The sequence below is a fragment of the Salvelinus namaycush genome, chromosome 18 (assembly GCF_016432855.1).
Source record: "Salvelinus namaycush isolate Seneca chromosome 18, SaNama_1.0, whole genome shotgun sequence".
NCBI classification, from domain to species: Eukaryota; Metazoa; Chordata; class Actinopteri; order Salmoniformes; family Salmonidae; genus Salvelinus; species Salvelinus namaycush.
Genome location: NC_052324.1, coordinates 27,604,056 through 27,622,201, shown reverse-complemented (window position 1 = coordinate 27,622,201; position 18,146 = coordinate 27,604,056). Strand labels below are relative to the sequence as shown.

The following is an 18,146-nucleotide window of genomic DNA, read 5'->3' as shown; positions in this document are numbered from 1 at the left end:
TAACTAGGCAGATAATTCTTATATAATGTAATATTATTATTTTATCTTTCATATTTCTGCTGTTGGGAAGAGAATAGGATGTTATGCAGAAAAATGTTGGTAGGACAAGGATATGTATGTTTTGTGCACATGGAAGATTTTATGTTTACTATAAGTTAATGAGGCAATACAAATGTGATTTGACTAAAATGAAAGGGCATTTAGTTGACTAATGTCCCACTGTTTTAGTAATTTTGACAATAACTAGACAATCATTATTCAAATGACAAAAATGTGACTAAATGTGAGTGCACTCAACAACAAAAAATGAGTAGCCTAAATTAACACTGGTCCGATCAAGTTCATGCACATTACAAGCCTGATACTAATAGTAGTCATACATTTGTTATTGTATGAATTCTGCTCATTCAGAATCAAGAGCCGGTCTTTCCTGTCCTAGAAGAATAGGTACTCCAAGTGATCATTGAGGCTATTTGGCAAGTCTCTGTCACTGTCTTTGTTTGCTGTGATAGCCGATATATTTTTAGCCCTGGTTTTAGTGGAGAAGCTGATAGCAGAGTGCCGGAGGCTCGGAGACACCAGGGCAGAGGCTAGTTAATTAGACTGTCTGAGTGTGGTTCATGGTGGTGGACATAGGGCTGGTAATTTACATGACAGGAGAGAAAGATTCACGTTCAACACATCGTCCAGTTTCTCACTGTGGTTTCTCACTGTGTTTTATGTGTGCAGCCTATTTCAATTGATCATACAGCAGTGTACATGTCATTTGGAAAGTATTCAGACCCCTTTTAACACATTTTGTTACGTTACAGCCTTATTCTAAAATGGATCAAATTAACATGTTTTCCTAATCAATCTACACAATACCCCATAATGACAAAGCAAAAACAGGTTTTTAGACTTTTTTTGGAAAATGTATTAAAAAATAAAAACCGAAACCTTATTTACATAACTATTCAGACTTTTTTGTATTTTATTAGGATCCCCATTAGCTGTTGCAAAAGCAGCAGGTACTCTTCCTGGGGTCCACACCAAACATGAAACAGAACATCAATAGACAAGAACAGCTCAAGGACAGAACTACATACACTTTGCTATAAGACTAAAAATTGAGCTCAGGTGCATCCTGTTTCCATTGATCATCCTTGAAGTTTCTACAACTTGATTGGAGTCCACCTGTGGTAAATTCAATTGATTGGACATGATTTGGAAAGGAACACACCTGTCTATATAAGGTCCCACAGTTGACAGTGCATGTCAGAGCACAAACAAAGCCATGAGGTTGAAGGAATTGTCCGTAGGGCTCCGAGACAGGATTGTGTCGAGGCACAGATCTGGGGAAGGGTACCAAAATATTTCTGCAGCGTTGAAGGTCCCCAAGAACCCAGTGGAACATAATCTTAAATGGAAGATGGTCAGAGAGGTGACCAAGAACCCGATGGTCACTAACAGAGGAGCTCTAGAGTTCCTCTTTGGAGATGGGAGAAACTTCCAGAAGGATAACAATCTCTCCAGCACTCCACCAGTCAGGCCTTTATGGTAGAGTGGACAGACGGAAGCCACTTCTCAGTAAAAGGCACATGACAACCCGCTTGGAGTATGCCAAAAGGCACCTAAAGGACTCTCAGACCATGAGAAACAAGATTATCTGGTCTGATGGAACCAAGATTGAACTCTTTGGTCTGAATGCCAAGCGTCACGAATGGATGAAACCTGGCACAATCCCTACGGTGAAGCAAGGTGATGGCAGTATCATGCTGTGGGGATGTTTTTCAGCGGCATGGACTGGGAGACTAGTCAGGATCAAGGGAAAGATGAACGGAGAAAAGTACAGAGATCCTTGATGAAAACCTGCTCCAGAGCGCTCAGGACCTCAGACTGGATTCACCTTCCAACTGGACAACAACTCTCAGCACACAGCCAAGACAATGCAAGAGTGGCTACAAGACAAGTCTCTGAATGTCATTGAGTTGCCCCAGCCAGAGCCCTGACTTGAACCAGATTGAACATCTCTGGAGAGACATGAAAAAACCTGTGCAGTGACGCTCCTCATCCAACCTAACAGAGCTTGAGAGGATCTGCAGAGAACAATGGGAGAAATTCCCCAAATACAGGTGTGCCAAGCTTGTAGCGTCATACCCAAGAAGACTCAAGGCTGTACTCGCTGCCAAAGGTACGTCAACAAAGTACTGAGTAAAGGGTCTGAATACTTATGTAAATGTATATTTCAGTTTTTATATTGAGTACATTTGCAAATAATTCTTAACCTGTTTTTGCTTTGTCATTATGGGGTATTGTGTGCAGATTGAGGGAAAACACTATTGAATCCATTTTAGAATAAGGCTATAACGTAACAAAATGTGGAAAAAGTCAAGGGGTCTGAATACTTTCCGACTGTACTATTACTTATGTCCTCTGATGGCTGACCCCTGCCAAAATAAAATGAATCAAAGTGATTAAATAGAAGTTCTTAGTCTCACTTAAACCAGCCATATAGTCATTTCAAAACCTGACCATTTTCTTTTAAGCGGGGTCAGTTATACCATAAGGACCCCTTATTCATGTCCTCATTACATGTAGTGCAACCAGACCACTTATGGTCAGTAAAGTTATTTACTTTTGATAGATTTAAACAAACAATATTGGAATCACCCTGATCACAACCATAAACTATCAACTCCACCTGCCTTATAGATTAAGATAGAATATGAATATTTCAGTTTTTAAAAAGCCGATTTTGCTTTGTCATTATGGGGTATTGTGTGTAGATTGAGCCATTTTTTTCTTCATTTTAGAATAAGGCTGTATGTAACGTAACAAAATGTGGAAAAAGTCAAGGGGTCTCGATACTTTCCGAATGCAATGTATATGTACTATCGAATAGAGAATAGGATAATTACTTTAATTTCATTTTTTAGTAAGAGCGAAATACTGTAGTTTTAGAATGCTATAGGGTTAATAGAATGATATCCTGCCAAGATATCACAGGTTATGCTGAAGAAGGCTCCAAGTGATAGGCTAGATGGTTGAGGTATAAAAGTGTTTGAGGATTCTCTAGCACATACAGAGAATCCTAAAGTTTGAAGGAGGTGCTCCATCTTTTATAGATTTAGCTAGTTGCAGCTCTACCTCATATTCATCATTCCCTGACAGGAGTGCCTCCACAGCCTAATAAATCTCAAAACAGGGTCATTTCAGCAAGCCATGACACCCACCATCTCAGATATATTTTCTGTAGTTAGAAACGGATAAGATTAGAATTCCTGCAGCATTATTTTGTTGAAATATAGTTTGATCTCTGAGATTTAATTTATTGCATCCAAATTGTCCATTTTAATTGATCAAATTAATATAATATTCAATAAATGTAGTTTATTGGTCCTATTTGGACCAATTTTTTTTTTTAGAACAATGAATAAGACATGAGGAATCCAAAGAAATGGCCAAAATATCCACACACGGACCCCCCCTATCCCCACGCTAATCCTACCCCAAGAACAAGTATATAGTTTCAGTTTTCCATGTCTAATAAGTAGTATGGAGCTGCAGCTCTGAGTTTTGTTTCTTCATCCTATGTAATATATTCCCAGTGATTTCTTTCTTCTTTTTTTCTTTTTTTCTCTTCCCCCTGTTAGGATGGGACATAAACCTATCAACGTCTGACTAATTTCTCTGAACGGGGAAAAAAACACCCCCAAATTCACTGGGATTACATTACATAGGATGAAGAAATTATACTCTGAGCTGCAGCAGCTCCCTACTACTTGTCAGACATAGAGAACTGATACTGTATACTCGTTGTTAGGGTGGGATTGGCATGGGGTGTGGGTGATTCGTGACCATGTTTCGGATTCGTCATGTCTAACTCATTGTTCGATAAAAGTTTGGCTCAAATCGGATGTTAGGTAGTATATTTATTTAATATTATATGAGTCCTATAAATTAAAAAGGCCTATATGGGTGCAATCAATTAGATTTAATTCCTCAGAAATCTAATATATTTAAATAAAATGTTACAGGAATGCTATCTATTTCTAACAACCGAAACGATTTCAGAACAATCTGCGATGGTGGGTGTCAACCCTCTTTCTTGTGCATTTTGAGGTGGAATGACCCAATGGGGAGGAGAAAAGACAAAGTGAAACAAAAGCGCTTGTGATTAGCGGCCGGCCACTCCTATGGGCCCGTCACTGTGGAACGCTGTCTCTGTGGTGGGGGTGGGTGGCACAAAGCAGAGCCTGTTTCGGCGTTATCATATGCTTGGGCAAGACCTCCTCCTCCTAGCATGGAAACAGGAAGTCCAGTCAGGGACAGACAATCGGGGTGTGGGTGGCGGAATGACTCTGGGATGGTTCTTGACCCTTACTGGGCTGAAATATGTGATCTCTGAATGTTTACTTTTAAGTCAGACTTTTGCCTTTGGTTGCTCGGAGGACATTATTGTCTTACCTGAAATACTGATATCGGTAGACATTTAACATGCGCCTATTCCATAGGCTCTGGTGTTGTCTAGTTTTCCTGTTTGTTTTTGTTCCTGTCGCTCTCATCACACCTGTACTTTCCAATGACGTGCCTGTTTGCTAGACTGCACATACAGGGTACATTGGGTGTATGTTCCACCCTGCTGTCAGGTGGATTTACGAGCCTGGAGAGAGACTTATTCTGTAAGCACAGTGAAAGAGAATAATTGGCGCAAGCATAGAAAACAGCTTCAGCCCTCACTTTGTTTTTCACCACCACCTTGCCAAATTAGTTATGTCACCTGCAGAATGCACAGGAACTCAATGAGAGGGTGGACATAATATCCTAGACAGGTGAGACTTGTAAATGGCGTGTGTAGCTCAGAGGAATGCATTACAAACTACTGCAGCTAATTATTCAGTCTGTTTTGCATTTGGCCGGGCCGGAAGAGACCTGACAGATCCCATCAGGATGCAGCAGCTTATGCAGGCCAGGGGAAAAGGCCAGATAAGCATTCAGGATCAAAGCTTGATTCATAGCTGCTGTAGGTTGAGGCTCCGGCCTCCTCTTAAAACCTCTTTGGGATCGGTGTCCCGCTAGCGTTCCACTACGACAATATCCGGTGAAATTGCAGAGCACGAAATTCAAATACAAAAACCGTAATATTAAACATGAAAATTCAAGTGTCTTACATCGTTTAAAAGCTTAACTTCTTGTTAATCCAACTGCGTTGTCAGATTTACAAAAAGGCTTTACGGCCAAAGCATACCATACGATTATCTGAGGACAGCACCCCACATCAAAATACTTTTTCAAACCAGCACAGGCGTCACAAAATCCCAAATAGCGATAAAATAAATCACTTACCTTTTTGAAGATCTTCCTCTGTTTGCAATCCCAAGGGTCCCAGCTACACAATGAATGGTTGTTTTGTTCGATAAAGTCCCTCTTTATATCCAAAAAAGTATTTTTAGTTGGCGCCATTGATTTCATTAATCAACTCGTTCAACATGCATACAAACGAATCCAAAAAGTTACCGGTAACGTTCGTCCATACAAGTCAAACGATGTTTCTAATTAATCCTCAGGTACTCTAATATCTAAATAAACGATACAATTTAAGACGGAGAATAGTATGTTCAATAGGCAAGATAAATAACGAAGAGTGCGCACCTCATTCACGCGTGGAACAAGACTACTTTTCTAATGAGGGACACCTTGGAAAAACTACAACTACTCGTTCGTTTTTCAAAAAACAAGCCTGAAACTCTTTCTAAAGACTGACATCTAGTGGAAGCCATAGGAACTGCAATCTGGGAGGAATTATTTTGAATATCCCATAGGCTTGCGTTGAAATGGCCTGTGACCTCAATAAAAAAACTTCCGGGTGGATTCTCCTCGGGTTTTCGCCTGCCATATTAGTTCTGTTATACTCACAGACATTATTTTAACAGTTTTAGAAACTTTAGAGTGTTTTCTATCCAATGCTACCAATTATATGCATAACATCGCTTCTGGGCCTGAGTAACAGGCAGTTTACTTTGGGCACGTCAGTCATCTGGAATTCAGGATACTACCCCCTAGCCTTAAAAAGTGAAGAGGGTAAACTTGGCTTACTGCTGAACTTTTACAATTGGGTTTAGTGGCTGAAATACTGGGTGCCTGTCTGGGCCTCCTGACCTGAAGCCCTATATTAAACACTTTTCTTGTCTGTCTGGTCCCAGGTATGACTTATCTTCTCTCCCCATCTTCACTTTCTCTGTAACATAGCGCTCTAGAAGGTGTAAGGATTCTGTTATAGAACTGGAACAGTTTGACTCACATATCTGTGTTGAACTGTTGAGTGACCATGTGGCTCAGTCTGCCCACATTGTTGCATGATCCAGTTTCTAACGGCTTTCTCCATCTGTTGTTTTTCTAGCCTGAGCGAGAGCTTCTTCATGGTGAAGGGTGCTGCCCTCTTCCTGCAGCAGGGCAGCAGTCCTCAGGGCCAGAAAGCACATCCCCACCACAAACATGCAGGTGAGTACCTACCACACAACCACAGGACAGGACCACATGGGCTGCCATGCAAAGTGGCTAAATGGTCCCAAGACTCAGACTTTGACTTTTTGACATTACTCTATCCATCTTACAGACAGTGTTGTTGTGGTTGTTTTGTCTGGTACTTTGTTGTGTAGTCTGAATGGTCTCTACTTTCTACCTGTTCTCCTGGAAAACTTGAGTGCACCTGAGTTGAGGTGTCTGGCTGATTTATTAGCATGTTCCAGACATGTGTAGCTTAGGCAGATTAGTGGTGAAGTAGGCCTACAATACGCTATGTGGATGCTGGTAGTGTTCAGTAGTAGGCCTACAATAGGCTATGTGGATGCTGGTAGTGTTCAGTAGTAGGCCTACAATAGGTTATGTGGCTGCTGGTAGTGTTCAGTAGTAGACCTACAATAGGTTATGTGGCTGCTGGTAGTGTTCAGTAGTAGGCCTACAATAGGTTATGTGGCTGCTGGTAGTGTTCAGTAGTAGGCCTACAATAGGTTATGTGGCTGCTGGTAGTGTTCAGTAGTAGACCTACAATAGGTTATGTGGCTGCTGGTAGTGTTCAGTAATAGGCCTACTTGTGTTCCATATCAATCGAAACAGGACACTGAGGGTTTGTCATCTGGCAGTTATCAATGTGGTAGTCATGTATCCGAGAGTCTATTCAAAGCTTCAATGTCATGAAATCCATATGGTATACCATATATAGGGCCTTGTGTTTAGCCACCAGTATTATGTAAAGGATGATATTTCAGGTGTGATTCTGAGGCAGAGGTTTTAATTGGTTAAAGACAAGAACCTGCAGCTGCTCGGGAGAGCTTAGCATGCACTCTCAATATCACTGTTTTTCTCCCCTTTACTTACTGTTGTTCAAGTTTGACTTGTTTCTCATTGTTGTTTTCCTTGTTTAAGTGAATTCAATAGGAATTTGGAATGGTTTGCGTCACCAAGTGAATTGACTGAACTTCAGGACATTCAGGATTGGCTGCTAGCCCGCATTAAGTGTTTGTGTTGGTAGGGAGTTACTGGAGGATGCTGTCAAGTGTTTCTTATAGAGGAAGTACTGCCTGTGGAAAATTAATAGAACAGGTTTTTTCTGGGTTCTTTGCTATGGAACAGAATGTTTTCAAGTAGGATAATCTCCCATGCGTGGACTTTGGGCAACGTATTGGCCTGTAGCCCGCTGCCAGTGAACATTGTGCCGTATTGTAGTTAGAATACTTAGCGGTGCCCTCAGGTTGTGAGCTGACTGATTTCTGATCCACACTGTGCAGTTCCTTCGGTCTGAGAAACAACCATTGTTGGCCAACATCTTGGCTGGCCACAATATTTTCTCAAAGCTATAACAGTGGCGGGAGATATCTCATGAAAACACTGCCTAGTGAAAAACTTGCAGAACTGCCAGCACAAAAAGAAAGATGCCTGCATGTCAATTGAATTTGGCCTTAACCAAACCAAATGCAGAGATTAGCATTTGTCTCAGTAGATTTCTCTCGATCTGACAGTGAGACTGAGTGTCTAAATTGGGCTGAGCTGAGAAACTCCAATAGCCCCTAGCTGTTATGATCCAGAACAGTTGCAGAGTAAAGTACTCACCTACTAATACATGTAAATGAATATATGTCTGAACGTGTCTGTAATATATGTTTGAACGTACCATGAAGCAGAGGAGCAGGGGAACATGTCCAGAGCCAGCGTGCCGCTGACAGCTGTAATTAAAGCTGCCCAGAAGGAGAGGACATAGTTTGTTTGCCAGTCGTCAGAACACCTTGACTGACACATACTTGGCTGCCCCTCTTTACTCATCATCACTGCAGTGGTTAGGCTTGTCATTTAACCCCTCGTTATCCAGTAGCTCCCTCTTTGGGTGTCAGCGTCCCAAATGTCTCCCTAAGCCCTATTTAGTGCACTACTTCTTTCGACGAGGGACCATGAGGCTCTGGTTAAATGTAGTGCACTACATATGGAATGCGGTGCTATTTGGTACGTAACCTTTCTCTCACCCCACTTCCTCAGGGGAACTTACGTCAAGCCTGGCATGATCGGCTCAAAACATTCCAACATGACAGAGAAGAAGCTGTGTTTAGGTGTGGTTTTATGGTTAGCTGAGACTGAGTTGTGGGTGATCAATTTGTAGATGACAAGCAGGAAAGTGTCTTTAGCCTGTTGCATGACACTAGCCCATTGTACCTGCACTTACTCACTCACTCAACAATGACATTAAGATGTCATGTGGTATGATGAGTGTTCAGTTTCAAATGTCAAGATTTTTTTTTCTAGGACTAATCACATAAAACCATGCTATCTGATAATGGCACTGACCGACCAGGTGTTGTCATGGTTGTCTTTTAGTATTTATGTTTTATTTTATTCTCTCTCAACAGGAGACTTACCTCAGCACCTGCAGGTGATGATCAACATTCTTCGCTTGGAGGACCGAATCAAACTGGTAAGAGACACACCACGTGCAGTGACTAACCACCTGGCACCATGACATAGGCAAACTGCCTGAATGCTTTTTATTGTGTACTTAAGACTCTCGTTTACTCACTGTAATTATTAGCTCATGAGAACATGTTTGAACGTGCACAGGAGAGCATTACCAAGTGTTTCCATGGTTTCTGTGAAATGAAGAGTTTGTTACCAACCACTATGTTCTCACACTCCATTGGAATTATGCCTCCCATGTATTTACAAACTGTTTTTGACTGAGATAAATTACTTTAGAGGACTGGAATGTGTGTGTGTGTGTGTGTGTGTGTGTGTGTGTGTGTGTGTGTGTGTGTGTGTGTGTGTGTGTGTGTGTGTGTGTGTGTGTGTGTGTGTGTGTGTGTGTGTGTGTGTGTGTGTGTGTAATGATTGGACTGTATGGGTGTTAGGCTCATTTTCCCAGGGTCAGGCTGTGTGTACCATCAATGTTCAGAGTCTATTCGTATTACTTAATCAGGTTGACATGTTGGTAGAGGTGGATGGACATGTAGCAGCCTAGTTGTTTGTGTGAAAGAGTTGATGAAGCTGTCGTGTCCTCTGCTACAGGCGGTGAGGTTGGAGAGTGCCTGGTCAGACAGAGTGCGTTACATGGTGGTGGTGTACACCAGCGGACGACAGGACACAGAGGAGAACATCCTGCTGGGCATAGACTTCAGCAACAAGGACAGGTGTGTATGGGTCTGGGCCGGCTCGTGTGTCTGCTCACTTGCTATGGTCGTCTTTGATGCAGATGTTAGACCCTTGTTGTAGCAGCATCTCCATTTGAAGTTGTTTTGGAACGTAAAACCAGATGTTGTGTTGATCTGCTGGGAACGTGTCTGTGTGTGTTGTTCCCAGCAAAAGCTGCTCCGTTGGCATGGTGCTGCCTCTGTGGAGTGACACCAAGATCCATCTGGATGGAGACGGGTGAGTGAGTCCCCCATAGAGATACAACTATTCTATATCTGTCCCATCAGTCAGGCAGCCCCCTGCTGTCCATTCAGGGGAGAAACAGCTCTGTTTGGTTAAAACTGTAATAACTTGAATACCTGTACAGAAAAGGATACTGAGCTTAATACAGGTATCACCTTCTCCTTTCACACAGCCTAATGACCTAAAATGACTTGTGTTTTGATAGAGCCAGTTATGTTGAAGTAATAGTTACTGGGTGTTAATCAGTGTGTGATCAGGGAGGGTCATCGCCTGTCTTGTCTCCCTCAGGGGTTTCAGTGTGAACACAGTGAGCCGGAATCATGTCTTCAAACCTGTGTCTGTACAGGCCATGTGGTGAGTATACAACCGTAGGAATGACTGCTTAATACATTGTTGTTATTGAAGCAATACCACATCAATGAATTGGCTGCTGACTTGAGAACACACTGTTGAGGCATTTCCATACTGACTCACTTTGCCGTCTAGTGGGGTAGAGATGCAGGTGCATGCAACAATAAATCAATCAAATGTATTTTATAAAGCTCTTTTTACATCAGCAGTTGTCACAAAGTGCTTTACAGATATACAGTTTAAAATGCATGCCATTCATTCATGTGAATCAGCTCAATACACATTAAAAGCTTATAGGTCGAAAATACTGCACCTCTTTTCTCCCAGATTAACAAAGATGGTTGATTAAAGATTAATTGACCCACTATTGACCAGTGTCTCTTTCTAACCCTTGTCCCAGGTCGGCTTTGCAGATCCTCCACAAGGTGTGTGAGGTGTCCCGCAGGTACAACTACTTCCCTGGGGGCATGGCCCTTACCTGGATGGGCTTTTATGAGAGCTGCATCGCCTCGGAGCAGAGCTGCATCAATGAGTGGAATGCCATGAGAGACCTGGAGACCTTGAGGCCTGACTCCCCCACCATTTTTGTTGACAAGTGAGTCAACAGAAATTGCCAATGAATATGAAATAACTATACCTGCTTGTCGAACATCTCATTCCAAAATCATTAGCATTAATATGGAGTTGATCCCCCTTTGCTGTTATAACTGCCTCCACTCTTCTGGGAAGGCTTTCCACTAGATGTTGGAACATTGCTGCAGGTACTTGCTTCCATTCAGCCACGGGCATTATTGAGGTCAAGCACTGATGTTGAGCAATTAGGCTTGGCTTGCAGTCGGCGTTCCAATTCATCCCAAAGGTGTTCGATGGGGTTGAGGTCAGGGCTCTGTGCAGGCCAGTCAAGTTCTTCCACACCGATCTCGACAAAGCATTTCTGTATGGACCTCGCTTTGTGCACTGGGGCATTGTCATGCTGAAACAGGAAAGGGCCTTCCGCTAACTGTTGCCACAAAGTTGGAAGCACAGACACTATACAATGTAATTGTATGCTGTAGCGTTAAGATTTCCCTTCACTGGAACTAAGGGGTCAAGCCCAAACCAAGAAAACAGCCTAGACCATTATTCCTCCACCAAACTTTACAGTTGGCACAATGCATTGAGGCAGGTAGCATTCTCCTGGCATCCGCCAAACCCAGATTCGTCCGTCGGACTGCAGATGATGAAGCATGAGAGAATAGCCGAATCCACTAATTCCACTGCTCCAGAGTCCAATGGCGGCGAGCTTTACACCACTCCAGCCGATGCTTAGCATTGCAAATGGTGATCTTAGGCTTGTGTGCGGCTGCTCAGCCATGGAAACCCATTTCATGAAGATACAGACGAACAGTTCTTGTGCTGATGTTTCTTCCAGAGGCAGTTTGGAACTCGGTTGTGAGTGTTTGCATCTGAGGACAGACGATTTTTACGCACCTCAGCACTCTGTGGTCCTGTTCTGTGAGCTTGTGTGGCCTACCACTTCGCGGCTGAGCCGTTTTTGCTCCTAAACGTTTCCACTTCACAATAACAGCACTTACAGTTGACCGGGGCAGCTCTAGCAGGAATTTGACGAACTGACTTGTTGGAAAGGTGACATCCTATGACGGTGCCATATTGAAAGTCACTGAGCTCTTCAGTAAGGCCATTCTACTGCCAATGTTTGTCTATTGAGATTGCATGGCTGTGTGCTCGATTTTATACACCTGTCAGTAACAGATGTGGTTGAAATGGCCGAATCCACTCATTTGAAGTGGAGTCGACATACTTTTGTATATATAGTGTATATGAAATGTGTGCTGGTCCTGGAGGGCTGCTGGTTCTGACTGACCCTTTGACAGAGAGTAGAGTAGTGTGCTGATGAAACCTCTGCGTTTGTGTCCGCTGATGCAGGCCCACAGAGAGGGAGCGGACCGAGTGCCTTATCAAAGCCAAACTCCGAAGCATCATGATGTTCCAGGATCTGGAGAATGTCACCTCTAAACAGGTGAACAGAGGGGAGACATGAACATGAACTGCGTGCCATCTCTTTATAGTGTACTACTTTGACCAGGGACCACTGAATAGGCTGTCATTTGGGATGAAGTATTAAAAACAAACATATTTTTAATACAGCCTTAATGACTTGTAGTGTAGTCTTCAGGCAATTTCGGTCTGACATTATTTATATATTTGAAACCGTAATCAGTAATATTACAAGGAGAAACGGTAGAATCTAAAATGGTTGGGAGTTAATGACTGTGCTGTCCCGTCAGATCCGAACAAAGCTGGAGCAGCATATGAGCTGTAACCTGATGCAGTACAAGGAGTTCATTGACAATGAGATGCTGCTGATCCTGGGCCAGATGGACAAGGCAACACTCATCTTTGACCACCTCTACTTGGTTAGTCACCTGGCAACATTTTCCCATCCAGAACTGCTTGGCAATGCTCAAACTCTGGCCTGTTCCCATATCTGTTTGTGTTCTTGCAAACACTGTTGTTGTCATTGGCATGACAACGAGTGACAAGAAGCACAAGCAGACTGGCATTCGAGCTACTCAAACTGCTTAATCTGATTGATCGAGTACATTTTAGAGTTTCTCATTGGTTGAGATAGGATCTATTTGTCTCAATGAGATTTGGCCTACTGAAGCCATGGTATTTGGCTGATACTGCTAGCAGAGAAGTACCCTGGAAGAGCAACATTTGGACAGCCCATCGCTATAAATGTCATAACTATATGTTCAGTCTAACATTTTTCCACATTTGTTTGCAGGGATCTGAATGGAATGCCTCCAATCTGGAGGAGCTTCAGGACACTGGGTAAATAAATTGAGCCTTTTGCTAGCTTCCAAACATTTCTATTCGATAAAATTAATTATTTATTGGCTCATGTGGACTTGTATATATATTTTTTTGTCTCAAAGGTTGTCATGATAAAACCCTAATCTATAAAACATTGGTCATTGGTATGTCAGGATATTATGAGGATAGTGTCTGTCTGTCTGTCTTCATCCAATAACCGTCTCCTTACCAGGGTGGGCTATATCCTCAACGTCACCAGGGAGATAGATAACTTCTTCCCAGGAACATTCTCCTACCACAACATACGGGTCTATGACGAGGAGACTACAGACCTGCTGGCCCACTGGAACGAGACTTACAACTTCATTGTTAAAGCAAAGTAAGTCCTGTTAGACTTGAAACAGGTAAGAGTGACCGAAGGACAGAGATAGCGAGAGACAGAGCTGATAAAGCAAGCAATTTTTTACCATTACACACTCCTGTGTAATCCTCTTTTTATTCATACATATAGATAGGTGGCTCTTAGTAAGTACCACGATGATAGTAAATATATCTTTCTGCTGCTTTCAATTGAGGTACAGTAATAGTAGCTTCCAGAGAACTGTGAGTGACTTGACTGGAATGTAATTAAAGTGACACGAGGCTGTGTGCCACTGTCTGTGATCAAGTTGTCCTAGAGAAGGGAGCTGAAGATGGTTACCACTAGCAACCCAAAGGCTGTCATTATCTTCGTCTGAGTGACAGAACTAGCAGAGGATTCTACTCTGATTTTCCTAACTACTCTGCATTCATGTTGCGTTAACCCTACCAGGAAGAACCACTCCAAGTGTCTGGTCCACTGTAAGATGGGCGTCAGCCGCTCGGCCTCCACCGTTATTGCCTACGCCATGAAGGAGTATGGTTGGTCGCTGGAGAAGGCCTACAACTTTGTCAAGCAGAAGAGAAGCATCACACGGCCCAACGCAGGCTTCATGAGACAGCTGGCTGAGTACGAAGGCATCCTGGACGCCAGGTACAGTCACACTACGCCCTCTGTAATTACCATAGCCCAGATCGACTAGGGAAGCCCAGCAAGAGATCAAAGCACTGAAATACGGCCCTAGGTTATAGATTTTTCTGTATGTTATGTGTAGTATCTGAGAGTATCTCCCATGCTCCTCCTTACCTCCCTTTTGTCCACTTCCAGTAAGCAACGTCACAACAAGCTGTGGCGTCCCGACCGTCCCGACCCAGACTGCGACCTCCCTGAGGGCCAGCAGGCCCAGTGCTGTGGGAGGGAGGACCCAGGTAATCAAACCCCTGAACCGGTGATGTCCCCCTGCTGTGAGGAGGCTCTGGGGGAGAAGGGGGCGGCACGTCCCCTCTCCCCCTGCAGGATGGTCAGTCTGGAAGTGGACCCCGCCTACAACAACTACTACTTTCGCAGGCTGTCTGACTCGGCCCTGGACAGTGACCCCTCCACGCCGGTGCGCGCTCCGCCCCTCCTGGACATGGAGCGAGTCTTCATAGAGATAGAGGACGTGGAGCGGGACGCCCTGCTGGATGACGAGGCCTTTGGTGGGCGAGAAGGCCTTACCCACTTTGGTCAGGCTGGGGAGGGGACAGCGGCCCAGACTTGCTGCCGAGGACCAGAGCCCCTGGAGGAGCTGCGCCTACGTCTGGAGTTCAGCACCGTGGAGGAGGAGGACGAGGAGGAGGCGCAGAAAGAGGAGGCAGAGATGGAGGCACTAGCACAGCCAGGAGGAAGAGGGGAGAGTGCAGGACGAGGGGATGGTGAAGGAGAGGTGGAGATGGTTCAGGAAGAGGAGGGAGAGAAGGAAGGCAATGGGCTGGACCTGGTAACCCTGAACCAGAACTCCAACAATAACAACCACTTTAATACCCTGTTCAGCCTCAATGTAAGTGTGGAGAGGTTTTCATTATGGTGTCTTCTGTCTCTGTAATATACAACCAATTCATATGTATATGTAGTAGCTCATGGTAAATAGATAACTGAACTCATAAAGAGTAATGGATATTCTTTGTTTCTGACTTCTTGTTTCCCCTCTGTTTAGGACACTGCTCCTTCCAAACCTGCTCACCCAGTCAAGCCTTCAGGCCTCTCTCGATCAGACGACAAGCCCAGCCATGGAGTGGAGATACTGACCCAGGACGCCGATCTCTGCCTTAGCACACTGGGGAGAGGTGTGGGGTTAAGTGTCTCTGTGGAGGTCCCCAGTCCCACGCTCCCACTCACCTCCCCCGACACACCCTGTTCCCCCAGCCTGCTACACCCCTGTAGCCTGCTGTGTGACTGTGCCAACTGTGTTGCCCCGCCCTCTACACTTCTACCTGATGCCAAGAACTCCACTTACTCGGGTGAGTCTGAGGGTGAGGAAGGGAAGCTTTTAGGGGTCTCTGAGGCTGTCCCAGAGCTGCTGAGCCTGGAGAAGGAGAGGCCGGCGGTGGCCTGCTGCGTAGCCCAGCAGCAGGAGACTCTAGTGCAGCTACAGAGGTCAGGGCTGGTCCGCCGGAGGGCAGAGAGGCTGGAGAGGCTGTCAGGTCTGTCCCTAGAGGGGCTTCATCCCCTTGAGCTTCCAGAAACCCCCAGCTCAGGGGCCAGAGAGGGCACCAGTCCTGTGGAGGGGAAGTTCTCAGCTTTCCCAGGAGACCCCAAGTCCTCCACACCATGCCCAGTACGCCTAGAGCCGCTGGTGGTTCCTCTGCCTAACGAGACCCTGCTGGGGGCAGTGGGATCTGGGGTGCTGACGCCCACCTCCTCCCCCCACGGCTCCACACTGACACGTAGCTCTAGCAGTGACAGCATCCGCAGTGTGAGGGGCAAACCCGGCCTGGTGCGCCAGAGGGCTCAGGAGATCGAGACTCGCATGCGGCTGGCCGGCCTCACCGTGCCCTCAAGCCTCAAACGCTCTAACTCACTGGCCAAGCTGGGCAGCCTCAACTTTTCCTCTGAAGACCTGTGCTCCGTCTGCTCCTCGGACGCTGGCACCCTCCTGCTCCGCTCTCTTTCCCCAGAGCCAGGCCGAGAATGGGAGTGCCCCACCACCTCCACCTCTTCCTCTACCTCCACCTTCACCTCCACTCATCCCAGAGCACAGAGGGACCAGACCAGCCCAGAGAGAGCACTGCCCGGGGGGGCCAGGAGCTGACAGGAAGGATGGAGGGACACTCCTCCACCCATCCCTCCATCCCCCACTCTGAGCTGGAGAGGGTAACAGATTTTGGAGAGGGATAGTCTTTAAAAAAAAAAAAGTGTGTATATATAGAATTATACATATATAAATAAACATTTAAATAATATATATTAATATAAATCCACATCATATTGAAGAAAAAAGAAACAATCCAAATATTATACCATAATCCAGATGGTATTTTGGTTAGACTGTTTTTGCATGGAGCTCAATGAATGTGTGTGCGAAGATGAACCTCGTACAGAAGACCTGGTCTCCATCAGGACTTAAAAAAAGCTATTTTCATTCCTGGTCCTCTGCCTTTCTAGCTTTCCAGAGATCAGAATTACAGCTTCATCATTATCATCATCATCACCACCATACTCCACATTATCATCACCATTCTATATATACCCTGCCTTCCACAAGCAGTGGAGATTACATAGACTTTATTATTCAATGTTCTGTTTGCTTTACCATTGGTTAATGGTACAAATTGTGTTGATTGGCTTAGTTGCTGTCTTAGAGTTGATAATCAGATGATATTGATTTTGCTCTCTCTCTCATCATCTGCTGAAGTTTCACCATGTGCTGAAAACAAAGGGGGGGAAGAGGGTTTAGTTGTCCATGCTGTATTTAGCACTGCTCATCTATTTTAGCTTCAGTAAACATTTTTACAGTAAGCAATATTACACTTACAGAGACCATAAACATGGCATAACACAAAGCACTATTCATTTGATGTGCAGTATGTTGTTTGGAGGACAATGGCTGTCATGTGATAGGTCAAATGTGTGACATCACAATGGTCCTGGAGAGTTGGTATGCTGAAACATTTTCTTCCTCTTTTCACCGCTGTGTTACAGATGATCCATTCCAGGTTGTCGGTTGTTTACTAACGATGTGATATTAGAAATGTGATTGGGATGAGCCAAATAGATGTCACAAATCATTTTTAAACAATTCAGATCCCAAAATAATAAAAAACAAAAAGACCATAGCCCTCCCTGCAAGTACTGCAGTATGATTCCACTTCTGTAACAAAAGTCATTCCTCCTTCCGTCATGCTATAATATCCTCCAAGCTTCCAACCTTTACCTGTGGCAGAACGTCTACATATAATTCCAGGAGTCTTCTGGGACCATTCTACCTCTGACCCCACGGTGATGTGGTGCTTTTCATTTTGTTCAAGCAGTTCTACAGACCTGTTCCTGTCAGGTGAGAGGCTCACATGCCGTATCGGATCTCTGCTGGCTGTATGTTGAGTGCAGGGTAGTCCATAGTTGTCTGGTTTATAATCTTAAATCTGCTGAGCCTCCAATGTCTGGACACTCAACAGCCAAACCTCACCTGAGATTCAGCAACAGTACAGTGGGAAACATATGACATAGCAATGGGGCTGAGAAAGCCATCTTGCAGCTCCTTTACTACCCTCCCTTCCCATTAGCCTGTGTCTAGGCCTGGGTTTACCAGTGTTTTGTAGAGGTCCTTTCTGAGATCGGAGTCCCCTATCAGAACCCTCTTGCGATTTTACTTTGCTTCTGGATAACTGCTGGCTACGTTGAATGCTAATCTTATTCAAACTGCTCTGGGTCAGTTTTGTAAGTTGAGCATAGGGGCGGCAGGTAGCCTAGTGGTTAGAGCGTTGGACTAGTAACCGGAAGGTTGCATCATCGAATCCCAGAGCTAACGAGGTAAAAATCTGTTCTGCCCCTGAACAAGGCAGTTAACCCACTGTTCCTAGGCCGTCATTGAAAATAAACATTTGTTCTTAACTGACTTGCCTAGTTAAATAAAGATAAAATAGAACTTCTCTCCCTCTGTACCTGCTTGTTGATCCACGCTTGTCTGTAATCATGCCCTTTATTGCATCTGAGACTTGGTCTTTGAACTGAGTTGCGCTGC

At 44.5% G+C, this 18,146-nt stretch overlaps 1 protein-coding gene across 1 annotated transcript in view; it reads left to right on the top strand.

Moving 5' to 3' along the window:
• Positions 1 to 17,937, top strand: part of LOC120063284 (protein phosphatase Slingshot homolog 1-like) — a 55,376-nt gene extending 37,439 nt beyond the window's left edge. The window contains exons 2-14 of the mRNA XM_039013566.1: positions 6,383 to 6,483; positions 8,880 to 8,944; positions 9,532 to 9,653; positions 9,823 to 9,891; positions 10,186 to 10,251; positions 10,649 to 10,843; positions 12,175 to 12,268; positions 12,537 to 12,665; positions 13,040 to 13,086; positions 13,301 to 13,447; positions 13,880 to 14,080; positions 14,255 to 14,966; positions 15,123 to 17,937. Of these exons, the coding sequence (XP_038869494.1) occupies positions 6,402 to 6,483; positions 8,880 to 8,944; positions 9,532 to 9,653; positions 9,823 to 9,891; positions 10,186 to 10,251; positions 10,649 to 10,843; positions 12,175 to 12,268; positions 12,537 to 12,665; positions 13,040 to 13,086; positions 13,301 to 13,447; positions 13,880 to 14,080; positions 14,255 to 14,966; positions 15,123 to 16,217 (3,024 nt within the window). The 5' untranslated portion in view covers positions 6,383 to 6,401 and the 3' untranslated portion in view covers positions 16,218 to 17,937. The remainder of the gene's footprint in view (positions 1 to 6,382; positions 6,484 to 8,879; positions 8,945 to 9,531; positions 9,654 to 9,822; positions 9,892 to 10,185; positions 10,252 to 10,648; positions 10,844 to 12,174; positions 12,269 to 12,536; positions 12,666 to 13,039; positions 13,087 to 13,300; positions 13,448 to 13,879; positions 14,081 to 14,254; positions 14,967 to 15,122) is intronic.
• The last annotated feature ends 209 nt before the right edge of the window (positions 17,938 to 18,146 follow it).